At 42.1% G+C, this 27,780-nt stretch overlaps 1 protein-coding gene across 4 annotated transcripts in view; it reads left to right on the forward strand.

The window, feature by feature from the left end:
- The window catches only part of sipa1l2a (signal-induced proliferation-associated 1like 2, genome duplicate a), a 598,903-nt gene that overhangs the window by 218,556 nt on the left and 352,567 nt on the right, over positions 1-27,780 (forward strand). For all 4 annotated transcript variants that reach the window (XM_087978567.1, XM_043680159.2, XM_043680179.2 and 1 more), the window contains exons 3-4: positions 10,611-10,744; positions 19,087-19,275. In XM_087978567.1, coding sequence (XP_087834693.1) covers positions 10,611-10,744; positions 19,087-19,275 — 323 coding nt within the window. The remainder of the gene's footprint in view (positions 1-10,610; positions 10,745-19,086; positions 19,276-27,780) is intronic.

The following is a 27,780-nucleotide window of genomic DNA, read 5'->3' on the forward strand; positions in this document are numbered from 1 at the left end:
CCCCCTGCCCCCCTCACTCCCTCTCTCTCGCTCCCCTTCGCTCCTTCTCTCTCGCTCCCCCTTGCCCCTTCTCTCTCGCTCCTTCACTATCGCTCCCCTCACCCTTTCTCTCTCGCTCCCCCTCGCTCATTCTCTCTCGCTCCACCTCGCTCATTCTCTCTCGCTCCTTCACTATCGCTCCCCTCGCTCCTTCTCTCTCACTCCCCCTCGCTCCTACTCTCTCTCTCGCTCCCCCTCGCTCCTCCTCTCTCGCTCCCCCTCGTTCCTACTCTCTCTCTCGCTCCCCCTCGATCCTCCTCTCTCGCTCCCCCTCGATCCTTCTTTCTTGCTCCCCCTCGCTCCTTCTCTCTCGCCCCCCTGCCCCCCTCACTCCCTCTCTCTCGCTCCCCTTCGCTCCTTCTCTCTCGCTCCCCCTTGCCCCTTCTCTCTCGCTCCTTCACTATCGCTCCCCCTCGCTCCTTCTCTCTCGCTCCCGCTCGTTCCTTCTCTGCCTCTAATGCGCTCTCTGTCCATGTCTTTATATCTGTCTCTTTCTTGTCTGGCAAAACAGCTGATGGAGGTGTGTAACCTGTCAAGTGATTTTCAACAGATTTCGTTAACAGATCACATGGGTTTGTATTCGGGCAGGGGTAACATAATTATGATTCTCCATTTGGAATATTGTTTCACCTCCTAGGAAACATTTTAAAGCCTAATCACCTCTCAAATTTCTGCCTTCATAACAAAGTAATGAAAAGCACTATCCACGTATAACTTTTCACCTCTAATCACAGTCAGGGAATGAGCACTCCATAAGTCCTCTTTCTGGATATTGGAATCAATTTATGTTGCACAATATGTGGATTCTGTCCATGCTCTTAAAATAGCACACTGGAAAGCATAGCTTTTACAGTTGCACGTAGATACTAATTATTCTTTCGCTAGACAGTGCTGATGCATGCAAATAAATATCTGGAGTATTGCTGGAAAGGCATAGCTATGCAGTCAAATTTGGTCAAATTCATCTCTCAGGACAGATAAAAAACAGCCAGTACAGGAATACCAAATATTGCTTAACATGCTTGTCATGGAGAATATACCAGGGAACTGGTGACTCCATGCTTTGGTTCAATTCAAAAAGGCCTGGAAATGCTCCTTTTTCCTGCCAAGGACTAGTGGCTAAATATAAGTAGATTCAGCTTGTAAATAAATATTTGTGTAATTTGATTTGGAGATGCCGGTATTGGACTGGGGTGGACAAAGTTTAAATCACATAGCACCAGGTTATAGTCCTGACAGGTTTATTCGGAAGCACTAGCTTTTGAAGTGCTGCTCCTTCATCAGGTTGTTGTGGAGCATAAGATTGTAAGTCACAGAATTTATAGCAAAAAGTTTAGTGTGATGCAACTGAAGTTATATATTGAATAACACCTGATTTGTTTGTTACGTCTCTCATCTTTTAGAATGACCATGTTGGTTTCAGTTCTTTCGTATGTAAATCTCAAAACTTTTGTTTAAAGTTACATTCTCAAGAGAACTTTAACAATAGGTGCCATGTCCGCTCAGATAATGTATTGAAGGTGTGAGGTGCCCTGTATGTGAGGCTGTCTGTGCCCCAATGTTCAGACTGATTCTATTTCTAAAAAGGGATTTACGGAATCATACATGGATTAATGCAGTTTTTGAGCAAAATACAATGTAATTTTGCAAGTACAAATTCACCCCACAAGTGTATATGTGTATGTGTGTGTGGGGATATGAGTGTCTATGAGAGTGTGTGTATGTGTGAGAGGGTAAAGGGGTATAAGTCTGTGAGAGGGTGTGTGGGTGTGGATATAGATGTATATGTGTGAGCATGTGAGAGGGAACTTTGTGTGTGTGTGTGTGTGTGTATGTATAGTACAGTGGGGTCACCTGTAGTGTGACATGAACCCAAGGTCCTGGTTGAGCCTGTCCCCATGGGTACTGAACTTCGCTATCAGCCTCTGCTTGGCTACTTTGCGTGGTTGCCTGTCCTGAAGGCTGTGTAAATTGAGCTGCAAAGATACGTTATCTTTCCTCCTTTTAGGGTTTGAAGTTTTATAGGAAAATGTTGAACAAAAATCTTGAAGTTTAACTAATTTCTTTCAAGCTAATTAAATACCTGTTCAAATGAAAGTCAATTCTGAGCAGTTTTTTTGATTTCTTTAAATCCAGATAAATATTCACTTTCCAACTTATGAGTAACTTTTTAGTCAACGTAAAGTATTTCAGGTATTCAGAATTATCATGAAGTGTTGGAATAGGACTTTCTTTCTCAGATAGCTTGTCAGCATGTTATGGATTTCTACCATTTGTTTTAACTGTATGATTTAGCACTGCTGTTTGTTTCCTTTTCTTCATCCTCCCTGAGGTCTGATTTTCATCACCAGTGGGGAATGGCAATTGGCAGCACCTTGTTTGGATGGTGTCTACAATTACCGTTTAAGATGTTATTTAAGATGTGAGATTTCTTAATGCTTTGTCAGAGATGTTGTGTCATGTCTCTGGGACAGGTGTGACTTCAGCCCAGCTCTTCTGGCCCAGAGGTAGAAACACTACTCTGGAACCTCAGGAGCCCTTAGTGTTAATGTGAGATATTTTCTAATTAGTCGACTCAAAGATCGTATTACGTATGTCTGGAACAGATGGGGCTTGAACCTGGGCCTCCTGGCTCAGAGGTAGAGACACTTCAACTGCACCACAAGAGCGCTGCTAGAGAGATTCTGTTCTCAGTAAATTATGTCTGCAGGCTTCAATAAGATCACTTACAAGGATTTGTAATCTATGTGATAGGAGTTACTCCACCACTATTCTCATCCTATCACAACAGCTTGTAAATATTTTGATTCTGTCTGTTTGAACTGTTGTGACATATTTCAAGCGCAAGTGACACTTGAACCCAGATCTTCTGGCTCAAAGGTAGGGATGCTGCCACAAGTTTAAATTTACATGGGACTTTGCACCTTGTATCCTCATTGATGAACTAAGTATTATATTGATAAAATGCTATTTTAAAATGAGCATGGGCTACTGGATGAGAAATTACCTTGTAGAATCTTAATGGTGTACATAGATGACAACAAATAATTGGTCTACACCTCAGATTATGGAGTGTAAAATTCCATGACATTAATATCCACAAATCTTTGTTGTGACCAATGTTTAGTTCTGGCTAGTCTTAACTGCAATTACAATGCAACACCAGTCATTGCAAGTCCTGTGGGTAATACAGGAAATGGATGATGCTTGTTTAATTATGCAATAAAATACTGCAGTAAATACAACTTTTGAAATTCAGAATCTGAATTATTTTGATCTGTTTCCCCATTACTGCTTTAAAAGTTAAATTTTAAAGAAATAGAAGTGCTTTTTAAGGCCAATTACCAAGTTAGGATGTGGAGGAGAAGAGTGATATGACTGAATGCGAATATATTGTATCATTTTAAACTTGTTAATAGGTTTCATTACTTTTCTATTTTTAAAATCAAAATTTTTCTTTGCAAAAGATGTACAATTTCAGACATTGGTAATTTTTTTTATTTTAGTGTATTGTAGGAAATCTGTCTGACCTGTCTGCAAATTGCTCATTGCTCTTTAGCTTTTGACTTCTATTTATTGACTGAAATGGTCATTATTAGAGTCATCAAATGTGCTCTGTTTGATCTACTGTAACCTGAGTAATTTCATTTTTAGCAGCTGTATGTTAGGATTTGCAACATTTCTTGCTGTTGGAGCACCAAGACTTTTAAATCACTTCAGGGCAGCTCATGGGCAGTATATTAGTTCAGTTTCTGTTCTTTTCTTAATAACACTGACACTTGTTTGTTCCTTCACGGGTGTGGGTGTTGCTTGCTAAACTAGCATTGATTGCCCTTCCCTAATTGCCCTGTAAAAGATTGTGGTAGCTGTCGTCTTAAACTACTGCAACCTTAGGGTGGAGGTACATTTACATTGGAGTTAGGAAGGAACACTTAATTCAGAAACCGTGAAGGGACAGCAATATTGTTCCAAATAAGGATGATGTGTCACTTGGAGGAGAACTTTCAGCTTGTGATGCTGCATGCATTGACTGTCCTTGTATCTGTGGCAGAGGTTTTGGGTGTAGAAGGTGCTATTAAAGGATCTTTGGTGACTTATTGCAATGCATCTTGTAGATTGTGCACCCTACTCCAACTATGGGTCTATGGTGTGTTAGGGATGGTTTTCTGGAATAATACATTGAGGAGCTAACTAGAGAAAGGGCCACCTTAGACTGGGTATTATGCATTGAGAACGGAATAATTGGTACAGTCATTGTGAGAGATCCCTTGGGGATGAGTAACCATAATATGACAAATATTCATCTAGACAGAGCGAGAGAGGTACAAAAACAGAAATTGTTGAAAAACTCAGCAGGTCTGGCAGCATTTGTGGAGAGACAGCGCAGAATATTTGGCTCCGGTGACCCTTCTGATTTCCAGTTCCTTTGATTTTTTTAGTTTAGTGTTTAGCTCACTGCTGCATTTCTTCCATGGGTTCTGAAGAAGGGTCACTGGGCTTGAAATGTTAATTCTGCTTTCTTCCAACAGGGTGTCAAATCTGCTGAGATTTTCCAGCACTTTCTGTTTTTGATTCTGATTTCCAGCATCTGCAGCTCTTCTGGTTTTTCGTCTGGGAGAGAGAAGGAATTAATTCTGAGATGAGGGTCCTGAATTTTAAGAAGGGTAACTATGATGGTATGAACATGAGTTGGCTATAATGTATTGGGAAATGTTACTGAAAGGAATAACAGTGGATAGACAGTGGCAAACATACAAAAGGCAAATGCGGGTGAACTACTAGAATCGTTAATTCCTGTCTGGCACAAGAGTGCAAAGAGAAACTGGCCATACCATGGCTTACGAGGGAAGTCAGGGGTAGTGTCAGATGCAAAAAAAGAGGCATACAAATTGTCAAGAGAAAAGAATAGACTGAGGATTGGGGATGGTTTAGAAATCAAAAAAAGAGGAACAAAGGATCGATTAACAAAGGAAAATAGAATATGATATAAGCTTGAAGAAAAAAAATTAAGAACTGACTTTAAAAGTTTCTTTGTTATATAAAGAGAAAACGATTGGTGAAAGCTAATGTAGCTCTCTTACAGTCATAAACAGGGGAATTTAAAATTAGTATTAGGTTTTATTATCAGCTGCACTCAGTTGAGGGATGCATGAGTATAGTGAAAAATGTACAATGTCGACATTTTCAACACCATCTTAGGTACAAATATGCCTTGGTACAAAATCTTAGGCATAAACTAGAAAAGTGAAGAAGTAAAGTTACATACCTTAGCTCCACCATCACGGACAGTCTCTCCCTGAACTCTCAGATCAACAATGGATTGGACGAACAGCCTCAACATTCGTCAGGCTGACAAAAAGAGCCTGGGAGAACAGAAAGCTGATGACTCTCACCAAAGTTGCAGTCTACAGGGCCTGCGTTCTCTGCACACTGCTATACGGCAGCAAGACCTGGAGCTTCTACTCCAGACGAGTGGAGTTTCGACGCCTTCCACCTTTGCAGCCTGAAATGCATCCTGGATGTTAAGTCGACTGGTCTGCGCCCAGATACCCAGCCTCTTCCACCGATGCTGGCTGGGCCACGTACACTACATGTCAAACGGGAGGATCCCAAAAGACCTGTTGTACGGCAAACTGACCACTGGCAAGAGAGAACAAGGGCAGCCCCATCTTTGTTTCAAAGATGTTTGCAAGAGAGACATAAAGTTACTGAACATGAGTGTCAAGAGGTGGGAGGACATTGCAAGTGATTGCTCTCGCTGGAGGCTGGAATTCCACAGAAGTCCAAAACGAGGAGAAAAGAAGCTGACTCTTGCTGCTGAAGAGAAACGCACCCGCCGATAAAACAGCACAAGACAGCACCTTCAATTACATTTGCTGCAGCCGAGAATGCCACTCCCATGTGGGCCTCTACTGCCACAACAGATGCCGCACCACCAAAAAAGATTGAAGCGAGGTAAACCCAAACGCAGATCTGTGGTCTTGCAAGACTAACAGATGCCAGTACTACGGTCTTTGTAAAGTAGAGAAAAACAATTAAAGCAGAGGAGTCCGGGCCAGGCTTCGCCTCGAGGCTGGGTAGGGGGGGGTCCGGGCTGGGCCGGGCGTCGCCTGAAGGCTGGGGAGTCTGGACCGGGCTTTGCCTTGAGACCGGGGGAGTCTGGGCAGGGCTTTGCCTCAAGACCGGGGGAGTCTGGGCAGGGCTTTGCCTTGAGACCGGGCAGTCTGGGCAGGGCTTTACCTTGAGACCGGGGGAGTCTGGGCAGGGCTTTGCCTTGAGACCGGGCAGTCTGGGCAGGGCTTTACCTTGAGACCGGGGGAGTCTGGGCAGGGCTTTGCCTCGAGACTGGGCAGTCTGGGCAGGGCTTTACCTTGAGACTGGGATCTGGGCTTTGCCTCGAGGCCGGGAGTCTGGGCCGGCCTTCGCCTTGAGGCTGGGAGACCGGGCTTCGCCTCGAGGCCGGGAGTCCGGACCGGGCTTCGCCTCGAGGCCGGGAGTCCGGACCGGGCTTCGCCTCGAGGCCGGGAGTCCGGACCGGGCTTCGCCTCGAGGCCGGGGGTCCGGGCCGGGCTTCGCCTCGAGGCCGGGGGTCCGGGCCGGGCTTCGCCTCGAGGCCGGGGGTCCGGGCCGGGCTTCGCCTCGAGGCCGGGGGTCCGGGCCGGGCTTCGCCTCGAGGCCGGGGGTCCGGGCCGGGCTTCGCCTCGAGGCCGGGGGTCCGGGCCGGGCTTCGCCTCGAGGCCGGGGGTCCGGGCCGGGCTTCGCCTCGAGGCCGGGGGTCCGGGCCGGGCTTCGCCTCGAGGCCGGGGGTCCGGGCCGGGCTTTGTCTGAGGCCAGGAGTCTGGGATTCGCCTCAAGGCTGGGAGACTGGGCTTTGCCTCAGGGCGGGGCTTCGACTTGAGGCCAGGAGTCTGGGCTTCACCTTGAGGCGAGGAGACTGGGCTTCGCCTTGAGGCTGGGAGTCTGGGCCGGGCTTCGCTGGAGTTCACATTGAATTCCCACTGGCTCAACGCATGGCCACTGATGCTGTCTGAGGATGGGAGGTAAGTAGAAAGAAAACAAAAATGAAAAGAACAAAAACAAAGAGAAGGAGTGAACGGAGTTCTGACTCAGGAGCCCAACTCTGTCATCATCTTGACAAATATCTTGAATTTATGATGATGAACAAAGAAATTGCTGTCAAACCAAATTCATACTTCACTTCTACTTTCACAAAGGAGGATACAAACAACGGACTAGTGATGATGTGGAGCACAGAATTTGGTGAGAGGGAAGAACTGAAGCAAACTATATTGTAGAAAAATGGTGTTGTGGAAATTGATGGGGTTGAAGGCTGATAAATCTTCAGAGTCGAGAGTATAGTGCTGGAAAAGCACAGCAGATCAGGCAGCATCCGAGGGGGAGGAGGAGAATTGACGTTTCGGGCAAGAACCCTTCATCAGGAGTCCTCACTTTGTCTCCCTGATAAATTCCCAGGCCTTAGTAATCTACATCACAGTGTACTTAAGAAGTGACCGTAAAAATAGTGTATGCGTTAGTGATCCACTTCCAAGATTGTTTCGGCTCTGGAATAGTTCCTACAGTTGGTGGGTAACTTAGGTGACCCCACTGCTTAAAAATGGAGACGGAGAGTTAACGGGAAATTAAACACCAGTGGATCAGTATTAGTATTGGGGAAGTTGCTAGAATCTATTATCAAAATCTTTTCAGAAGAGCACCTAGAAAACTATGTTGAGGCCAAAACATTGTGTTTTCAAGGAGGAGATAAATCTAGCTCTCGTGGCTAAAAACGGTCAAGGGATATGTGGGGAGGGCGACAGGGTCAGGGTATTGAGCTCAGTGATCAAGCATGATCATAATGAATGGCTGAGCAGGCATGAGGGGTCAAATGGCCTACTCTTCCTATCATCTATGTTTATATTCCGTGGTCTGTTATTAGTTCTTTGTCCAGTCTTGCAGAGCTTCACATGACAATATTTATAAATGAAGCAAGAATGGCTCAGAGAAATTCTCAGAAAGCGGGAAAACGCAGTAAATGTTCTAAACTCCCAGGGAGTTGAGTTCATGTTAATGTTGCTGCAGCCAGTTCTGTCAACTGTGTCTCACTTGGTACCACTCTCATCTCTGTGCTGCACTGTTAGAGGTGCTGTGTTTTGGGAGAGCCATTCTAAGGTCGACATTTGTTAGCTTGGATAAATATGAAAAATCCCATGGTGCTATGTTGAAGAAGAGCAAGTCTGTGTGTCTCATACATACTTAGAGATTAGAGTCATAGAATCATAGAGATGTGCAGCATGGAAACAGACCCTTTGGTCCAACCTGTCCATACCAACCAGATATCTCAACCCAATCTAGTCCCACCTGCCAGCACCTGGCCCATATTCCTCCAAACCCTTCCTATTCATATACCCATCCAAATGCCTTTGCTGGAGAATCTCAATAGGTCTGGCAACAATTGTTGAGAGAAAAACAGGGTTAACTTTTCGAGTCAGAAATAACCCTTTAGAAGAGAAGAGTTCTGAGGAAGAGTCATACTGGACTTGAAATAGTAACTCTGTTTCTCTCTCCACAGATGCTGCCAGACCTGCTGAGTTTCTCCAGCATTCTGTTTCAGATTTTCAACATCTGCAGTAGTTTGCTTTTATTTCATGTATGTCTAATATTGGTCAATATGTAATCCTCAAGCAACATCATAAAACAGAATAACTGATTGTTATCACAGTGATTTTCATGGAAGATTGCTGCATGCAAATAGACTGGTTTTTCTTCTTTTACAACATATTGTACTTAGAGTCATAGAGATGTACAGCATGAAAACAGACCCTTCGGCCCAACTCGTCATGCCGACCCGATATCCTAAGTTAATCTAGTGTCATTTGCCAGCACTTGGCCCATATCCCTCAAACCCTTCCTATTCATGTACCCATCCAGATGTCTTTTAAATGTTGTAACTGTACCAACCTCCACCACTTCCTCTGACGGTGAAGCCTTTTGAGATGTTCAATGATCACGGAAAGACTATCCAAATGCTAGTTTTCTTTTGCAGTTTTACCATCATGAACATGTTGACTTTGCACGTGTCTGTCACATGATACAAGGAGGTTCAATTGCAATCTTAAGTTTAAACAGAGCAGAGTGAATCATACACTTTGTGCATGCGATTTTTGTTTTGTTGCAGAAATATGGGCTTGGAAAATGAGGAGCATGTTCTAGAACTTGAGCTGAGAAACCTATTGGCTTGTAGTCATCAAATTAAGGTTCCATTTCCTAGATGTATTTATAAATAGCCCTTTGCACATTTTCTGTATATATAAAGACAAAATACTTCATAAAATGTATCTGCTAGTGAATTTCTGGAATCTTTGTTGGAGATAGAATGCTTTCATTAGTATTAATGCAATTCACAGTGCCTATTAAATTTGCATTTTAGGAAATTGTTACCTTCCTTATGCTTTGTGTCCTGAAAGATGATATATAGGTTAAGTTACGACACTGAATCCTGAGAATTCTGAATTCTTATCATTTGGTCAAGTTTCTATAGCATAATGTGAAAGAAGGACGGGTTGTTAGTTTAATAGAAGCAACATGCTGTTTGAAACATTATATGTATCTAGCATAATATAGGACTGTTCTCTGAACAGATAGCTTACAAGGAAGCGCCAGAGCCCAAATACAGATTAACCTTACTGATGATTTGGCAAACGGCTGCAAAGTTGAGCTTCTGTTATTGACTGTACATTGAAGCATAAAGTGTCATCTAATAAACCAAAAAGAAAAACATGATTTTTGGTTTTTTAATGCAATATTGATGTTACTTTTAATTCATAAAGAATCGGCTGAGTGGAAATACAATATTTCAATAAAATAGATTGGTAGGCTAACTCAGTTTATGTTTGATCAAAGAATAATTTAAATTAGTGTATTTTAGGTTTTTTTTGGTCTATATTGGTCCTATATTGGTCCTATGAGACAGTTCCAGAAGGTGATTTAGACAGTGTCAGAATAAAATGCTTACTCCATCCAGGGTCAGCTGTGACTCAGTTGGTAGCATTCTTCTCTTGGATCTGTAAGATTATGGGTTTAAAATCCAAGAGCAGAAAGTCAAGTTGACATTAGAATCATAGATTGGTTTTGGAAGGAGGCCATTTGACCTATTATGTCTATGTTGACATGCTAAAGGAATAATGCTGCATGATCATGAGTTGAATAGACCATGGATGTTAAGTAGTTGCAAAGTTCCAAAGATGGTCTACACCTGAGAGGTATTAGCTGGAAAAAAAAACTCAGCAAATTGGGGAGTATCTGTGTAGAGAGAGAAAAATGGAGTTAATGTTTCAGATCTGCAGCGTTTCTTCATTGCTGACTTCCGATCCAAGATGACAGACCTGAAATGTGACAGCACAGATGTGCTTTGACATGCCGAGTTTATCCAGCATTTTAGGCTTTAATTTCTGATTTCCTGTACCTCCAATGTTCTTTTTGCTAAGTTATTTGCTGTTATTTTGCAGCATGTATATTCAGTTGTTCATGCACTCACACTTGCTTTATGTCTCAGCCTCCCAATTGTTTTACAGAACATCAAAACTACTTTGGAACAGATGAAAGTCTAGGTCCTGTGGCGGTCAGCATCCGGAGGGAGAAGCTAGATGAATCAAAGGAGAAAGATGGGCTACAGTACAACTATCGCATAGCTTTCCGGACCAGCGAAGTGAGATTCTAAATCTATTGCTATGTAGTTTTGAAAGAAACTTGCAACATAGACTAGAGAATGTTTTAAAATTGGAATTAAAACCTGAACTGACATTACAGCCAGCACTGTATATTAATTATCCTTACTCATATATTCAGCCATTATTTTTTTCCATAAACAATGTGGTGGAGGGATTTCACCATCTCTGAAAACATTTGTGCTTATGTGCTAGTAATTTGCATTTTTGAACATCCTGCATTCTATTGGTGATGCCTCATTCTGAAAGTACACCCAGTTATAGATAGACATAGAGGTGTACAGCACGGAAACATACCCTTCAGTCCAACTCATCCTTACTGACTAACGTCAGCATTTGGCCATATTCCTCGAAAGGAATGAATTTCTTCCTATTCCTATACCCATCCAGATGCCTTTTAAATGTTGTATTTGTACCAGCCTCCACCACTTCCTCAGGCAGCTTCTTCCATACATTGCACCACCATCTGCATGAACAGGGTGCCCCTCAGGCCCTTTTTAAATCTTTCTCCCATCACCATTAAACCAAACCTTCTAGTTTTGGATTCCCTCACCCCAGGGAAAAAACCTTGTCAATTCACCCAATCCATGCCCCTCATGATTTTATAAACCTCTATAAAGTCACCCCTCAGCCTCTGGCGTTCTGTAGAAAATAGCCCCAGTCTATTCAGTGTCTCCCCTTAGCTCAAACCCTCTATAACCCTGGCAACATCTTTGTAAATCTTTTCTGAATCTTTTCAAGTTTCACAACATTCTTTCTATAGCAGGGAGACCAGAATTGCACGCAGTACTCCAAAAGTGGCCTAAACAATATCCAGTACAGTCACAACTGAGACAGCACGGTGGCTCTATTGTTAGCACTGCTACCTCCTGGGTTCGATTCCGGTCTCGGGCGACTGTCAGTGTGGAGTTTGCATATTCTCCTCATGTCTGCGTGGGTTTCCACTGGGTGTTCTGGTTTCCTCCCAGTTCCAAAAGATGTGCAGGTCAGGTAAATTGGCTATGCTTAATTGCCCATAGTGTTCAGTGCATTAGTCAGGGGTAATAGTAGGGAAATTAGTCTGGGTGGGTTACACTTCGGAGGGTTGGTGTGGACTTGTTGGGCCAAAGGGCGTGTTTCCACACAGTAGGGAATCAAGTCTGATAATCTAAAAGAAAAATGACTTCCCAATTCCTTTACTCAGTGTACTGATCAATAAAGGAAAGCATACCAAACGCTGCCTTCACTATCCTATCTACCTGTGACTTCACTTTCAAGAAACTATGAACCTGCACTCAAGGTGTCTTTGTTCATCAACACTCCCCAGGACCTTACCATTAAGTAAATAAGCCCTGCCCTGATTAGCCTTTCCATAATGCAGCACTTCACATTTATCTGAATTAAATTTCATCTGCCACTCCTTGGCCCATTAGCCCATCTCATCAAGATCCATTGTACTCTGAGGTAACCTCCTTCATTGTCCACTACACCACCAATTTTGGTGTCATCTACTAACCATAATCCTATATTCACATCCAGATCATTTACATAAATGATAAAAAGCAGCAGACCCAGTGCTGATCCTTGTGGCACATCACTGGTCACAGGCTGAAAAGCAATGCTCCACCACCAACCTCTGACATCTACTTTTGAGCCAGTTCTGCATCTAAAGGGCTAGTTCTCTGTGTATTCCATGTTAACATTGCTAACCAGTCTATCGTGAGGCACCTTGTTGAATGCCTTACTGAAGTCCATATAGATCACATCCACCGCTCTGCCCTCATCAATCCTCTTTGTTACTTCTTCAAAAATCCAAATCAAGTTAGTGAGACATGATTTCCCATGTACAAAGTCATATAGAGTCATGGAGATGTACAGCACAGAAACAAACCCTTTGGTCCAATTTGTCCATGCCACCCAGTCCCATTTGCCAGCACTTGGCCCATATCCCTCAACCTTCCTATTCATACACCCGTCCCAATGCCTTTTAAATGCTGTAATTGTACCAGCCGCCACTATTTACTCTGGCAGCTCATTCCATACGCCCACCACCTTCTGCATGGCATTTAGGTCCCTTTTAAGTTTTTCCCTCCTCACCCTAAACCTATACCCTCCACTTCTGGATTCCCCCACCCCAGGGAAAAGGCTTGTTTATTTACCCTGTCCATGCCCCTCATGATTTTGTAAACCTCTGTAAGGTCACCTCTCAGCCTCCGAAGTTCCATGTAATACAGCCCCAGCCTATTCAGCCTCTCCCTCTTGCTCAAACCCTCCAACCCTGGCAACATCCTTTTAAATCTTTTCTGAACCCTTTCGAGTTTCATAACATCCTTTCTATTGGAGGGAGTGTTTTGATATACAGGAGATAGCTTCATTTTATAACCAGTTTTGGAGTCCAGTTGTGTTGAAAAGGTGTGTGTTTTATTTTTCATGACATCCTGGAAAGTTTCCCAAAATCAGTTTGATGGTTGTTTGGAGATTTCATTTGATATTCTTTAAAATAGCTACCAATTTTATTATTCTGATTGTTCAAATGAATCAAATTTTGTACACATTGATGTTGTGGGATTGGACAGTTTTGCTTTTGGCCCATGCCTGTTTGCTTCTAATAGGCTGCGGTTAACTTTACTTTTGATCTCTAGCAAGATTCTAGATTGGCGTTGAATGTCCTTCTCATTTGGCTGTTCTATCTCATTACAGTGTCTTTGGACATTGTATGACTTTTAGCAGTGTGTAAAATGACACTGTCAAAAGGATCAACATGGCCATCTTAATTATCAAGAACAATAGTTTGATTGTCCCAGGTTAAATGTTCCAGTTTTAAAGCAAACCTCCAGTTTCAGTTCTTCCAAGAAGCGTGCTTCCAGGTGACAACCACACTGTCATGTCTTGTTTGAAATATGCTCACTCTTAGGGACTATGGGCTACTTTTGACCATCTCATCATCATATCTGATGGCAAGAAAAGTATCTTGATATTCAGAAATGTACAAATTGTGTTCCTAATCTTAAGTCGAAAAGTATGGTGCTGGAAAAGCAGGTCAGGCAGCATCCAAGGATCAGAAGAGTCGACATTTTGGGCATATGCCCTTCATCAGGAACCTTGAGACCAATCTCAGCTTGCTGCAGCTCCTTATAAATTAGAATTAGCACTGATGCATAACATGACTTACCTGGTTTTGACTCATTAATATTTTTACTGCCATACTGTAGATGCATTTTCTAGGAACTTGACTATTTCAAGCATTGTCCTCCTAAAGATGGTATTACCTTTTCTTCATTGCCTCTGATTCCACAGAAGCATAGTATTTAAAGAAATTGAATTTGTACTTTCCTTCTTCCCTAGAGAGCAAAGATTGGTAGCCTTCCCTCTTGTAGGAAATGGTATTGCAAATCAAAATCCTGACTGGGGTTTGGATTTAGACCTTGTATTTAAGAACTTGTACTTCAACATCACGTTATGTTAGTGAACAAGGTTTAAATAGCTGTAGTATTGCAATTATTATTCAATACTCAAGATGCCCTAAAGAAACCAGATAATTTGACTTAGCAATGCTTTTTCCTGCGATCAAAAGATTTTTAATTAATGAAACCATTTTCTGCATGAATAATGACAACAAAATTTCTATTCAGCAATAATCTGATGGTGCCATAAATTAGTCTTCTGGAGAAAATATAAAGAGGCCAGCTTTTCCTGTTAAGTTTCTCTCTGCTCTGCCCGCCGCCCCCCTCCCCAAAACCCCCTATTAATGTTGTCATCAAAGTGTAGGTTAGATTAGATTAGATTAGATTAGATTAGATTACATTACAGTGTGGAAACAGGCCCTTCGGCCCAACAAGTCCACACCGACCTGCCGAAGCGAAACCCACCCATACCCCTACATTTACCCCTTACCTAACACTACGGGCAATTTAGCATGGCCAATTCACCTGACCCTGCACATCTTTGGACTGTGGGAGGAAACCGGAGCACCCGGAGGAAACCCACGCAGACACGGGGAGAACGTGCAAACTCCACACAGTCAGTCGCCTGAGGCGGGAATTGAACCCGGGTCTCAGGCGCTGTGAGGCAGCAGTGCTAACCACTGTGCCACCGTGCCGCCCACTTTTTTTTTTCTTTAGGTTTTACTTCAGAACAACACTTTCTTGAAAGCTTGATGCCCTTGTACAAATAAACTGGATAGGGGGTTTTCTCGCAACTCTCATTGCATATTTTACAAACTTGCTTTTGGAAGTTAGTCTACCTAAGCCTCTATCAAAGCAGAAATGAGACACTGTGTGACCCTTCCTATATTAAATGTATGATACTGCAGATTAACAGTTCAAATAAATATTTTAATATATGCTAGATTTTGTTCATGCCAAATTGTTGCCCTTGAAGTACATTGACATTATGATTTAAAGGAAAAATATGAGATTAGATTATATTCTATGAATATACAGCTGTAAATTGCTTTGGTTAGTTTTTTTTTGAGGTGGCAGCAACTTCTATTAGTTAGATACAACAAAATATTGCAACTAATTCATCAACTTAAATTACATGATCTTAAATTATTTATTAAACATTACCAGTATGGTAGTCAGTGACACAGCATCAGCTGTGGAACAGGAGTGACAGTCACGTTTCAGAGTTTGCAACTGAGCTGAGTTTAATCCAGTTTTGAACAAGGATCGCCATCACCTTTTTCTGAATCTTCATTGTTGTGTTTGGTGATTGAAGAGTAAGACTAATCATATACAAATCAAATTGATGTGCTTTAAGACCGAGATTTTCTTTAGGGTCAAAATATAATGGTTTTCCTTATTCATGGGACCACAATGCATAGCCATATTTTACCAACGAAAGTGTAGGGAGAGATGTTTCTAAGATATTCTAGTCATTTCTTTGTCCTCATAGTCCTGTAGTTTCAATGACCAGTGCAAAATCCAATTGAACAGGCAAAGAGAGAAAAAATTGTAAACCCAAAATAGCGTGGTGCTGTGGGAGAGATGAGCTTATGATGGAAGTTTTCTGTCAGAGTTTATCAGAAGGAGGCATACATAATTGAGGTTCAGCTGTGCACACAATTGGCAATTCCAGCACAAATTGCATTCAAAATTGTACCCATTTTGAAAAGCGATTTTCTGTCCAAAGTTTTGCTCCAGCTCATTTACATACTGCAGAACACAGTCTGCTTTAAAACACTTCAATCTGGCTCTGTTTTAAATTGTTTTAAAGAACATAGTTTGCTGCAAAAAACATTACTTGGCATATTTGAATGTTGACTTCATAAAATCTGATTTATAAGACCACATGACCATTAAATATAGGAGCACAATTAAGGTTTTTGGCCCATATGAGTCTGCTTCAACATTCGATTATGGCTGATATGTTTCTGAAACCTAATCTCCTGCTTTCTCCCGGTAACTCTTGATTCACATATTAATCGAGAGCCTGTCTAACTGTACCTTTATTACACTCAATGACTTGGTCTCTGCCCATTTCTGTAGTAATGGGTCCTTGGATTCACCATCCTCTGGCTGATTGGGTTTATCACAAAAACAAACTTTTAAATCCATATCAATAAACCACCTGTGAGTAATCTGAAATTAAATCAATGAAAATGCCATCTTTTTTTGTAAAAAGTCAAGATTGAGATAATAATAATCTGTAGCAGACTTTTGGGGAAAAAGAACCTTTTAAAATGTATCTGTTTGTGTCCCTGTGCCAAAACATTTCAGCATAATTAGTGGAAATTCCCAGTCGCAATTAACTTGCAGTTTGGGAACAGCCAGTATTCTAACAACATTTACTTCTCGTGCAGTCTCTTTAAATCAATGCAAATGATAGTGAAAATTCTACATGCTGAACAGATTTTTTTTATTCAAAATTCCACCATCTTGAGTGCTGGTTACATAAATTACGATCGAACTGCACGAGAGTGCATTTAAACAGAAATGCCACATCAAAAGTTTATTCTTAAGGATGTATGTTTTTATATATTGCACATCTGTGTATTTAGCAATGGCAAGTGAAAGATTGTCAAGTGTTCATTTTACATTTGGCAAGGTCAGCATTTTTGCTCATCTCTAATTATCACAGAGAAGGTTTGATGATGAGTTGCCTTCCTGAATTGCTGCAGCCCCTGTGCTGTAGTAACATTCACAGTATTATTGGGAGGGAGTTGTAGGGCATTGTCCGAATGATAGTGAAGGAATGATGATATATTTATTTGTTAGGATGGTGTTTGTTCTTCTATGCAGTGAAGATTGTGGGTTTAGAAGATGCTGTGAAGGAGCCTTACCAGTTTTCAGTAGTGCATCTTGTGGATGGCATTCACTGGTGCCACTGAGCACCAATAATAGAGGCAGTGCACTTGTAACGTAGAAGGTGGGAAACCAGTCAAATGAAACATTGAATGGTGTTTAGCGTCTTGAATGCTATTGCATTCATTCAGCAAGTGGGGTATATTCATCATATTTTTAAATAGAGATCGCAGTTGCTCAGAGCCTCTGTTTCTTACGCATAATGGTGAGAGATGTTTGATCTAACAAAATCTGCTACTTTCATTCTTCTTTGTATTGTGAGACATATTTCCTCATTATAGCTTGGCATCAAAACCCAAAAGATAAGGCTAGTATTAAAAAATGTTTATTTCCTGAATTGCAGCATTGTGTTTGTGATTAAGTATATTTAACTTTTCAAAACTCTAGTTGCACATATAAGCTAGACAACATATATTTCTGATAGCTTCTTCAATCTTGGGTTTTCTACATACTGACCCCTTCTTTATGTCATAATATAGATCACAAAGTAAGATCTGTAATTATGATTTCAACTCTAATCAGAGTAATGGTGCAATGATTTCAGTTTTTTTTTGTCCCTGAATATCCCGCACTACTTCTTACTGAACTTTTATTAATTTAAATATTTATGGAAGACTTTGGATACCCCTTTGGTTTAGATGCCAATCTTATCATATTCTCTCTTTGCCCCCCTCCTTTTTTTTTTCCCGTCCGGCTGAACTTACTGGAGTCAGTCTGGTTTTCACTTGCGTTATCAACCTTACATTTGTCATGTGGACAAAGTGAGGACTGCAGGTGCTGAAGATCAGATTGGAAAAGTGTGGCACTGGAAAAGCGCAGTAGGTCAGGCAGCATCTGAGGAGCAGGAGAATTGACATTTTGGGCATAAGCCTTTCATCAGAAATGCCACACTTCTCAACTAACATCTGTCATGTGCCACCTTTTCTCTTTGATTTTATTCTTCACCTCTTTCATGAACCAGGGGCTCTGCCTTTGGTGCCTTTACCTCTGTGGGAAGGCACTTCCTCTGAATCAGAGCCATTTCCTCTTTAACTGCAATTAACTTTGCAACTCTTGCCACATCATTCATAACACTCTGAAAATGACTCTTCTCTGATAAAATATTTTTATGGTAATTTGCTCTGAACCTTTCTCCATAGTTTCTGTAAATCTTATGATATGGTAGCAACATGACCAGAAAATGCAACTCCAGTGTTTGCACATATTTGCTAACAACACCCAACTGTATGTCATCAACATTTCTATTGGAACTTGCATTGTTACTAATTTATAAGTCAACTCAGTCAACATCTCATACTACAAGCAAAATCTTCCCCCAAGTTTTGGAAATACCAAAACCACCATCTTTAATCCCTACTACAAACTGTTCCTTGGAACCAGTACCAATTCCCCCCTCTAATTGAGCTCTATCCTAATTGCCATATGTTTAACCTCAAGAGAGCTTTCTTCTGTACCACCACTAAGACCACGTACTTCTTCCTTTCTTTAATAAATAGGCATTGTTTCTTTTAACTGAAGTGGAACAGCTGTGAAAAGAGGAGCACTGCAGGCAACAGAGAGGCAAGGAGTCTGAGTATGCGGCTGCAAAGAAATCACAAGCAACAGGGAGGCAGGGATGGGTAGGCACAGATGAAAGAAAATCCAGGAACATAAGAAATAGAAACCTTTAAGACAGCCTTTACGGTCAAGAAAATCAGGGTGATCTTCTACTTCAGCTATACTTTCCATGCTATCACTTGATTTGCTGAGCAACCAAAACTATACATCTCAGACTTGAATATAATCAACAATTGAGGATCTCTGACTCTCTGCAAAGCAAATTCTAAAGGTTTTCAACCCTTTGTATGGAGTCATTTATCCTAATCTATCTTAAATAGCTGACCCCTTGTTCTGTCTCTCCAGGCTGAAGGTGCATCTTCCCAACATTTAACTTGTCAAGCTATTGCTGAATTTTGTATGCTTATATATTGATTGTATAATCGCAAAAGGATATAGTTCCCAACTTGAAACATTGTTTTTTTTTCCCCTTCTGTTTTTAGCTTTCCACTCTGAGAGGTGCTGTGCTGGAAGATGCTGTGCCATCTACAGCTCGACATGGCACAGCTCGAGGTTTGCCCATGAAGGAGGTACTGGAATATGTGATTCCTGAGGTGAATATCCAGTGCCTTAGGGTAGCTTCAAATTCTCCCAAAGTAATGGAACAGTTGCTGAAACTCGATGAACAAGGGGTAAGTTTTCAAACTATAAAGTGAACCTGATTGGCTCAAGTCTGTCTTTTACTTAAAAAGAGAACAATCCGTGTTGAATTATTGCTGGAACAATGAGCAGATTGCAAACCTCTGAATGAGCAAGCAACAAGCAGATGGGGACACCGACATTGAGCAATTAGTAAGCAGTAACACATGTTGAAAAAGACTGAAATAAGCTTTTGTAAATGTTTACAACCATAATCTTTTCCAGTAATGCACAACTTCAAGCTCAGAACAAACATAGAAACTTCCAAATTTATTGAAAAAGTTAATAGGCCTGTAAAAAGTTTGGCTTTTACTTGTTTCAGGACACTAATCCCTCAATTGTTTTCCATATTTTGCACTGAATGACGTGTTTCTCGGAAATTTTGCCATTGTTTCATTATTATGTTTTACTACTTTATATGATTAGAGCAAGTATATTTTGTTTAATTATGTAAATTTGAAAGAGAACTCAAAAGCATCCAGCAGAAATAAGAGTTATCAAAAAAGCAAGAGGTTGTGTCGAATTGTATGATTGTTGAAATTTGAAATGATCTCGTGAGGAAAGAAAGTTTAAACAACAATTACTCCTTATATTTGTATTATTGTTTTTAATGTAATGAATTATTCTAGTGCACTTCATAAAACAAAAGTGGATACCAAGCCAATGTGAAATGGAGGGTTAGAATGGTTTTGGGAGGGGATTCAGAGTTTAGGGTAGAGGTAGTGGAAACCGTGATCAGCAACTTCTCTTTATCTGAATGAATGCAACATTTATAACAAGATGAATGAATTGATAGTACAAATAAGAATAAGGATATGATGGCCATTGTAGAAATGTGGTTTCTAGGTGACTGAGATTGGCACCTGAATATTCAAGGGTTTTTCACATTTTTGAAGGCCAGGAAGAAAAGAAGAGGAGGTCGTGAGTCACTCTATTAATAAAAGATGAGATCAGTTCTATAGCGAGAAAAGATCTTGACTCAGAAGATTAAGATTGGATGAAGATGAGAGAATGGGTGGGAGTATTTAGGCCCCTAACAGGACCCACATATTAGGACTGCTCATAAATGCTGGCCTTTCTAGTCGTACTTGCACGCAAGAGGGAGTATACACGGCTTCTGATGTATTACATTTTCTGGATTGCCCCTTCCACATGTTTTGTGGTCTATCATAAAGACTGTTTGGTAAGACCAGAGTCAATTTCGTCTTCAGCTGGTTACAACAGTTCAATACGATAAATGTTTAGTGACTCTTGTTGGTATCTGTTTGGTTGTTTGTAGTGTACAGTAGCTTCAGACAAAGTAAAAAGGAGGGTGATCAATCCATAACTTGGAATACGTGCATACTGAGTTTGTTAGATTTTAAAAATGTGGAAAATCGAAATCTTGAAATAGGAAAAAAAAGTCTACTTATATATTCTATTAATAAGTTTAAAACTGGTTGATGCCAAAGCAGTAGTAGATATGTCTACTTATTTATCTTCTATCTCCCTGAGAAATTCCATACAAACTGTTAAAGTTCCTTGTAAAGTGATCTCCGTGGAATAGACTCTTTCGAGAAAGCATTGGGAAACCTAAAAAGCCAATCCCTGAATGGATTTAAAAAAAAATCAAAAGGGGTGAAGTTAAAAATCACTGTGGTTGTACCAGACTATAGAGCTGCTCTCTAATTATACAGAGATGATAGGTGGTGGTTTAATGTGAGGGTCACCATGCCTCAGGCAAGGGGAGATATTGAGAAGGACAGTCTTTCATGGTGCCCTCAGTTGGTACAAGAATTGAGCCCATGCAAATGGTATCATACTGCATCACAAACCTGCTGTGCAGCCAACGAGCTAACCTGAGCTTGTCTTTTTTTTTGTCACTTGACAGGAGGTAATAAAATAGATTATATAATTTGTTCAAAAATTACACATAGGTTCCGAAAGGGTTAACCAAAAATGATAAAATGAAGAGCTATTGCCCTGTGGATTGAATTAGTGTTACCATAATAACAGCATTATATGCCAGCAATGACTGATTAACCTGTCTCCTTATATGATTAAGATATTGGGGAATTTCACAAGGAAGTAAAGGGTGTGATACATTCTGATGACAATTAGATTGTGAGAACAGGTTCAATTTTATCATTAAACTTTAGTAGTTGAGTAAAGACTACTATAGCATTTCATGCCTGAAATATGCTCAAAAGGCAGTCCATTGTTCAACAGAGCATAATGAAAAGCTGAACTGTTCAAAGTCTGATAAATAATTCACAGCTGTCTATGCATTATAAGTATAGAGATTTATCTGCCTTGCATAATCCTTATCCTGTTCATTTGTTGAATTGCTGTATTCATACTGATTCAATTCAATCAGATGCTTGGCTGACATGAATAGTTCACCAAATAGCACAACATCACATTTATCCGGTAAATAGGAAATTGGTTCGAAAAATAGTTGCGCTGTTGATTCATTTTAGCAGACTGAAAATTTTGTTGGTATTTAAGTCAGACATTTTGCATTCAGCTTAATTTGTGGAGTGTTTATAATTATTTTTAACAATGGAAAAATATTGTTAATTTTAAGTTGTTTTACAAAGCAATGTCGTACTTTGGAAAATACTTATGGCAGGGTTAGTACAATTCAATGCATCTGAATAATTATGGGATCTGGATGCTATAGTCGAGTTCATTACGCTTCATGGATTACTGTAACGTGGAACCATTGTTTGAAACCAGTCAGATTAACATTAGTTGAGGACCGCTCTTTAGGGTTTGACCTTCTTGAGAACATCTGTGTTCAGATTTGCTTTAACTCAGCTCATTGTTTTCTCATGGCTGAACTGTCTGGTATTTCAAGTACCAGTGCTGTGACATCAGCTGTTGATGATTCCAAGTTGTTGGCTGCCACTGGCTCCACATCTCTCATTAAAATCAGACTATCTTTCAATTGCTGCATATAAATTCCCTTGGGCCCAGCTGCAATCAGAGGGAAATTTGATCTACTCATCGTTTATTTGATGAAAAACTCATGATTATCCATACCTGGGTGGTGAATACAGGCCAAGGCAATAAACGAAAATACCAAAGAACTTTGGATGCTGGAAATCAGAAATAGAAACAGACATTTGTGGAAACACCCAGCAGGTCTGGCAGCATCTCTGGGGAGAATTAATATTTTGGGACGTTAGTTCTGCTTTCTCTCCAAAGATGCTGTCAGATCTGCTGAGTTTTTCCATAAATTCCTGTTTTTGTTTCCAAGGAGATAAACTTCATTTCAAAACCATCTTTCAGCTTTTTTGAAACAAGCAAATTGACCTCCTCAGTAAAATGACTTATTGTAAAATTGAGCACCAACAAAAGTCGAAGATTTCTTTTTGAATCTCTTGTCCTTGTCACTGTAACTTGACAAATGGCATGTTGCTGTCTCCTCTTGTACAATGAACAGAATGGTTGTTGCCTATGGTAGCAAGTTACTTAATTCACTAAGTGAATGAATTCCACACGACATGGTTCCCTCTCAAAATTTTAAGACACCCAGGAATGGAAAGTAAATGTTGTGTGGCTGAAATCACCCCCACATCCCAAGAAAAGAAGAAAGTACGTTTTTTAACTATTTACTTTGTCTAATTTTATGGTATAATCAGTTTGTTTAGAGTCCTATCAGAGAGGGACATCTTGAGTATGGGTGTTTCAGTGGTTCCTTATTTTTCCAATTGAGGTTGGAACAGGTAAGGTTTAAACCAAGACAGATCAGAGGAATGGTTGGATTGATACCAAGCTTGGAGTAAAACACCAGTTAATTGTAAGAGAAGAGAAATAATGAGAGATGCTAAAATTTTAGTTTCTGTGGAAAAGAATGACTGAGCTTGTTGACTCTTAATTTCAGTGTGATGAGGGTAAATGGAAGATAGTGAAGAATGATGAATTTATAACCAACAAGGAAGGAGACATCAAAACATGTGAATATTGTCATTGAGTAGGATTACTTATTGACAACAAAATTTCTTATCTTCAATCAAGCAGAAGAGAGCTGTGAAAGAGCCTTCATTGATGGGTTGGGGCAATATGAAGATCAGAGAAGTTTTGAAAGGCAAATGGGTGTCTCTAAAGAGGGAATTGTTCTTCTTAGCCTTAGCTTTGCACTGCATGAGATGTGTGTATTATATTTGAGGTCAGAGGAAATGGCAAGGCCAAGAATTCAATACACGGAGTGACACCGAACAATTCTTCCGCCGCCTTCGCCTCCGTGCCTTCTTCTTCAATCAAGACTCTCGCCCACCCTCTGACGACCCCTTCTCCCACCTCCAACACACCCCGTCCACCTGGACACCCCGTGCTGGCCTCCTACCTGCCCTCGACCTCTTCATAGCAAACTGCCGCCGCGATATTAACCGCTACCTGAACTCCCCCACCCCTCCCACCCACTCCAACCTCTCACCCTCGGAACGCGCAGCCCTCCACTCCCTCCGTTCCAACCCCAACCTCACCATCAAACCAGCTGACAAGGGAGGCGCAGTAGTAGTTTGGCGCACTGACCTTTACACCGCTGAGGCCAAACGCCAGCTCGCAGATACCTCCTCCTACCGTCCCCTTGACCATGACCCCACCCCCCACCACCAAACCATCATCTCCCAGACCATCCATAACCTCATCACCTCAGGGGACCTCCCATCCACCGCCTCCAACCTCATAGTCCCACAACCCCGCACCGCCCGTTTCTACCTCCTGCCCAAAATCCACAAACCTGACTGCCCCGGACGACCCATCGTCTCAGCCTGCTCCTGCCCAACCGAACTCATCTCGGCATACCTCGACACGGTCCTGTCCCCATTAGTCCAAGAACTCCCCACCTACGTCCGTGACACCACCCACGCCCTCCACCTCCTCCAGGATTTCCGCTTCCCCGGTCCCCAACGCCTCATCTTCACCATGGACATCCGGTCCCTGTACACCTCCATCCCCCATCACGAAGGACTCAAAGCACTCCGCTTCTTCCTTTCCCGCCGTACCACCCAGTACCCTTCCACCGACACCCTCCTTCGACTGACCGAACTGGTCCTCACCCTGAACAACTTTTCTTTCCAATCCTCCCACTTTCTCCAAACAAAAGGAGTAGCCATGGGCACCCGCATGGGCCCCAGCTATGCCTGCCTCTTCGTAGGGTATGTGGAACAATCCATCTTCCGCAACTACACTGGCCCCACCCCCCATCTTTTCCTTCGCTACATTGATGACTGTATCGGCGCTACCTCGTGCTCCCACGAGGAGGTTGAACAGTTCATCCACTACACTAACACCTTCCACCCCAACCTCAAATTCACCTGGACAGTCTCGGACTCCTCCCTCCCTTCCTAGACCTTTCTGTTTCTATCTCAGGCGACCGAATCAACACGGACATCTACTACAAACCAACCGACTCCCACAGCTACCTGGACTACACCTCCTCCCATCCTGCCCCCTGTAAAAACGCCATCCCATTCTCCCAATTCCTTCGTCTCCGCCGCATCTGCTCCCAGGAGGACCAGTTCAAAATACGTACAACACAGATGGCCTCCTTCTTCAAGGACCGCAATTTCCCCCCCGACGTGGTCGACGGTGCCCTCCACCGCATCTCCTCCACTTCCCGCTCCTCCGCCCTTGAGCCCCGCCCCTCCAACCGCCACCAGGACAGAACCCCACTGGTCCTCACCTACCACCCCACCAATCTCCATGTACAGCGCATCATCCGCCGTCACTTCCGCCACCTCCAAACATACCCCAGCACCAAGGATATATTTCCCTCCCCTCCCCTATCAGCTTTCCGTAGAGACCACTCCCTCCGCGACTCCCTTGTGAGATCCACACCCCCCACCGACCCAACCTCCACTCCCGGCACCTTCCCTTGCAACCTCAGGAGGTGCAACACTTGCGCCCACACCTCCCCCCTCACTTCTCTCCAAGGCCCCAAAGGAAACTTCCATATCCGCCACAGATTCACCTGCACCTCCACCCACATCATCTACTGCATCCGCTGCAGCCGGTGTGGCCTCCTCTATATTGGGGAGACAGGCCGCCTACTTGCGGAGCGATTCAGAGAGCACCTCTGGGCCACCCGGACGAACCAACCCAACCAACCTGTAGCACAGCATTTCAACTCCCCCTCCCACTCCACCGAGGATATGCAGGTCATTGGACTCATCCACCGCCAAACCACAACAACCCGACGGTCGGAGGAGGAGCGTCTTATCTTCCGACTGGGAACCCTCCAACCGCAGGGGATGAACTTGGACTTCACCAGTTTCTTCATCCCCCCTCCCCCCACCTTGTCTCAGCCGGATCCCTCCAGCCCGGCACCGCCTTCCTGACCTGCAGTCGTCTTCTTGACCTCTCCGCCTCCATCCTACTCCGACCTATCACCCTCACCTTGACCTCTTTCCACCTATCACATTTCCAATGCCCCTCCTCCAAGTCCCTCCTCCCTACCTTTTATCTTCTCCTGCTGAACACTCTCTGCTCATTCCTGAAGAAGGGCCTGTGCCCGAAACGTCGAATCTCCTGTTCCCTGGATGCTGCCTGACCTGCTGTGCTGTTCCAGCAATAAAGTTTCAACAAAAATATAACTGCCCCAATAAAACGGGTGAGAGTCAAGAAGCATAGCCCTCACAGCACAAGAAGAATCTGGGAACAAGTTACTGCAGATGCTGGAATCTGTACTGAAAAAAAATGCTGGAGATCACAGTTGGTCAGACAGCGTCCTTGGAGAGGGAGCGTGCTAACATTTCGAGTCTTGATGACTCCTCATCGGAGACTCTGGTGAAGTGTCATCGAGACTCAAAACGTTAGCATGCTGTCTGACTTGCTGTAATCGCCAGCATTTGTTGTTTTCAGAAGTATCTGGGATTGTGTGCAATCATAAGACCCGAACAAATAGGTGTAATAGTAGACTACTTGGGCCTTCTCCATCATTTGATAAGATCATGGCTGATCTACTGTGGCCATAACTTCACTTGCTTCTTTGGCTCCCTTGCCCCTTAATTGCCTTGTCAAATAAAAAATTTTGCCTAATGTTGAATATATTTAATGACAGGAGTGAAAAAATGCCAACACCTAATAACCTCCAGGGAAAAAAAAATGGGAGAGATGTTATTTTTAAACTATGCTACTTGTTCTAGATTCCCCACAAAGGAAACATCCTTCCACCATTCACCCTGTCTGGTCCCTTAAAAATTTTGTATGACTCAACAAAATCTCCACTCATTCTTCTAAACTTCAATGGGTAGAGGTTAAATCTGCTCAACCTTTCTTTTTACAACAACCTCTTCATCCCAGGAATCGGTGTAATGAGCTGCCTTCTAATAAATTTATATGCAATTTAACCTCCTGTAATTAAAAGAGGCTAAAACTGTATATCAGGTTAGAAATCACACGCCACCAGCTAGCTACCTTATGAAGGAGCAGCATTGTAAAAGCTTGTATTTTCAAATAAGCATGTTGGACTATAACTTGGTGTCGTTTGATTTTCAACTTTGTCCACCCCAATCCAACACCAGCACTTCCACATCAGTGCAGTACACCAGATATGCTGTCACCACGGCTCTGCAGAAATGTAGTAACGCTTAATTAGTTTTATATTCCACTTTCCCTTGTAATCAGGGCCAAACTTTTCCCTGCTTCCCAATCGTTTTGTTGCACCTACTCGTTGACAATTTATGATTCATATAAATGAATCTCTGGTCCCTCTGTATCACAAATAAATGCAGTGAATGATGGAGAAAGACAGCAGATCTGGCACTATCTGTGAAGGGAGAAACAGATTTAACATTTTGAGTCCAGTATGACTTCAGAACTGTAATTCTGCATCTCTCACTCCATTAAAATAATATTCTTCCTGATAAAGTGGCTATACTCACATTTTCCCATTAAATTCCAGCTGCCAAATGTTGCCCACTCTCCTAATCTAACCTATCTACATCCAGATACACATTCAATAACCTCTTCTCAGCTTTCTTTCCGAACTGCCTTTGTGTTATCAGCTACTTTAGCCACCCCACACTTGGTGTCCTTATCCACATTATTAATATTGATTCTAAATAATTGAGGCCCAAACACTGCATTATGGCACTCCACTACTTACAGTTTACCCAACTTGAAAATGTCCCATTTACCCTGATTCTCTGTTTGCTGTTAGCTTATCACGCTCTAACCTTGCTGAAATTTTACCCTAATGCCATGAACTCTTAGATTGTACAATTATTTTTTGTGCAGATATCTTTATCGAATGCCTTTTGGAAATCCAAATACATAACAATTATTTAAATTTGTTTTGTCATGTGATGTACTGAATATCACTGACTCGGTCACATTAAGAAAGTAGTGGCCAGCTGCATCCTTGCACCGTTGCAGTCCATCGAGCGTAGGTACTCTCCGGGCCATTGGGAAGGGAGTTGTAGGATTTTCGACCAGTGACAATAATGTAGTTCCAAGCATTATACAAAAATCACTCTTTAAAACTGCACTTAGTTTTGATGATGTGATGG

Source organism: Chiloscyllium plagiosum, unplaced genomic scaffold (genome assembly GCF_037043375.1).
Source record: "Chiloscyllium plagiosum isolate Xiang-an unplaced genomic scaffold, Cpla_swu_hap1 HiC_scaffold_3, whole genome shotgun sequence".
In the NCBI taxonomy this organism is placed as follows: Eukaryota; Metazoa; Chordata; class Chondrichthyes; order Orectolobiformes; family Hemiscylliidae; genus Chiloscyllium; species Chiloscyllium plagiosum.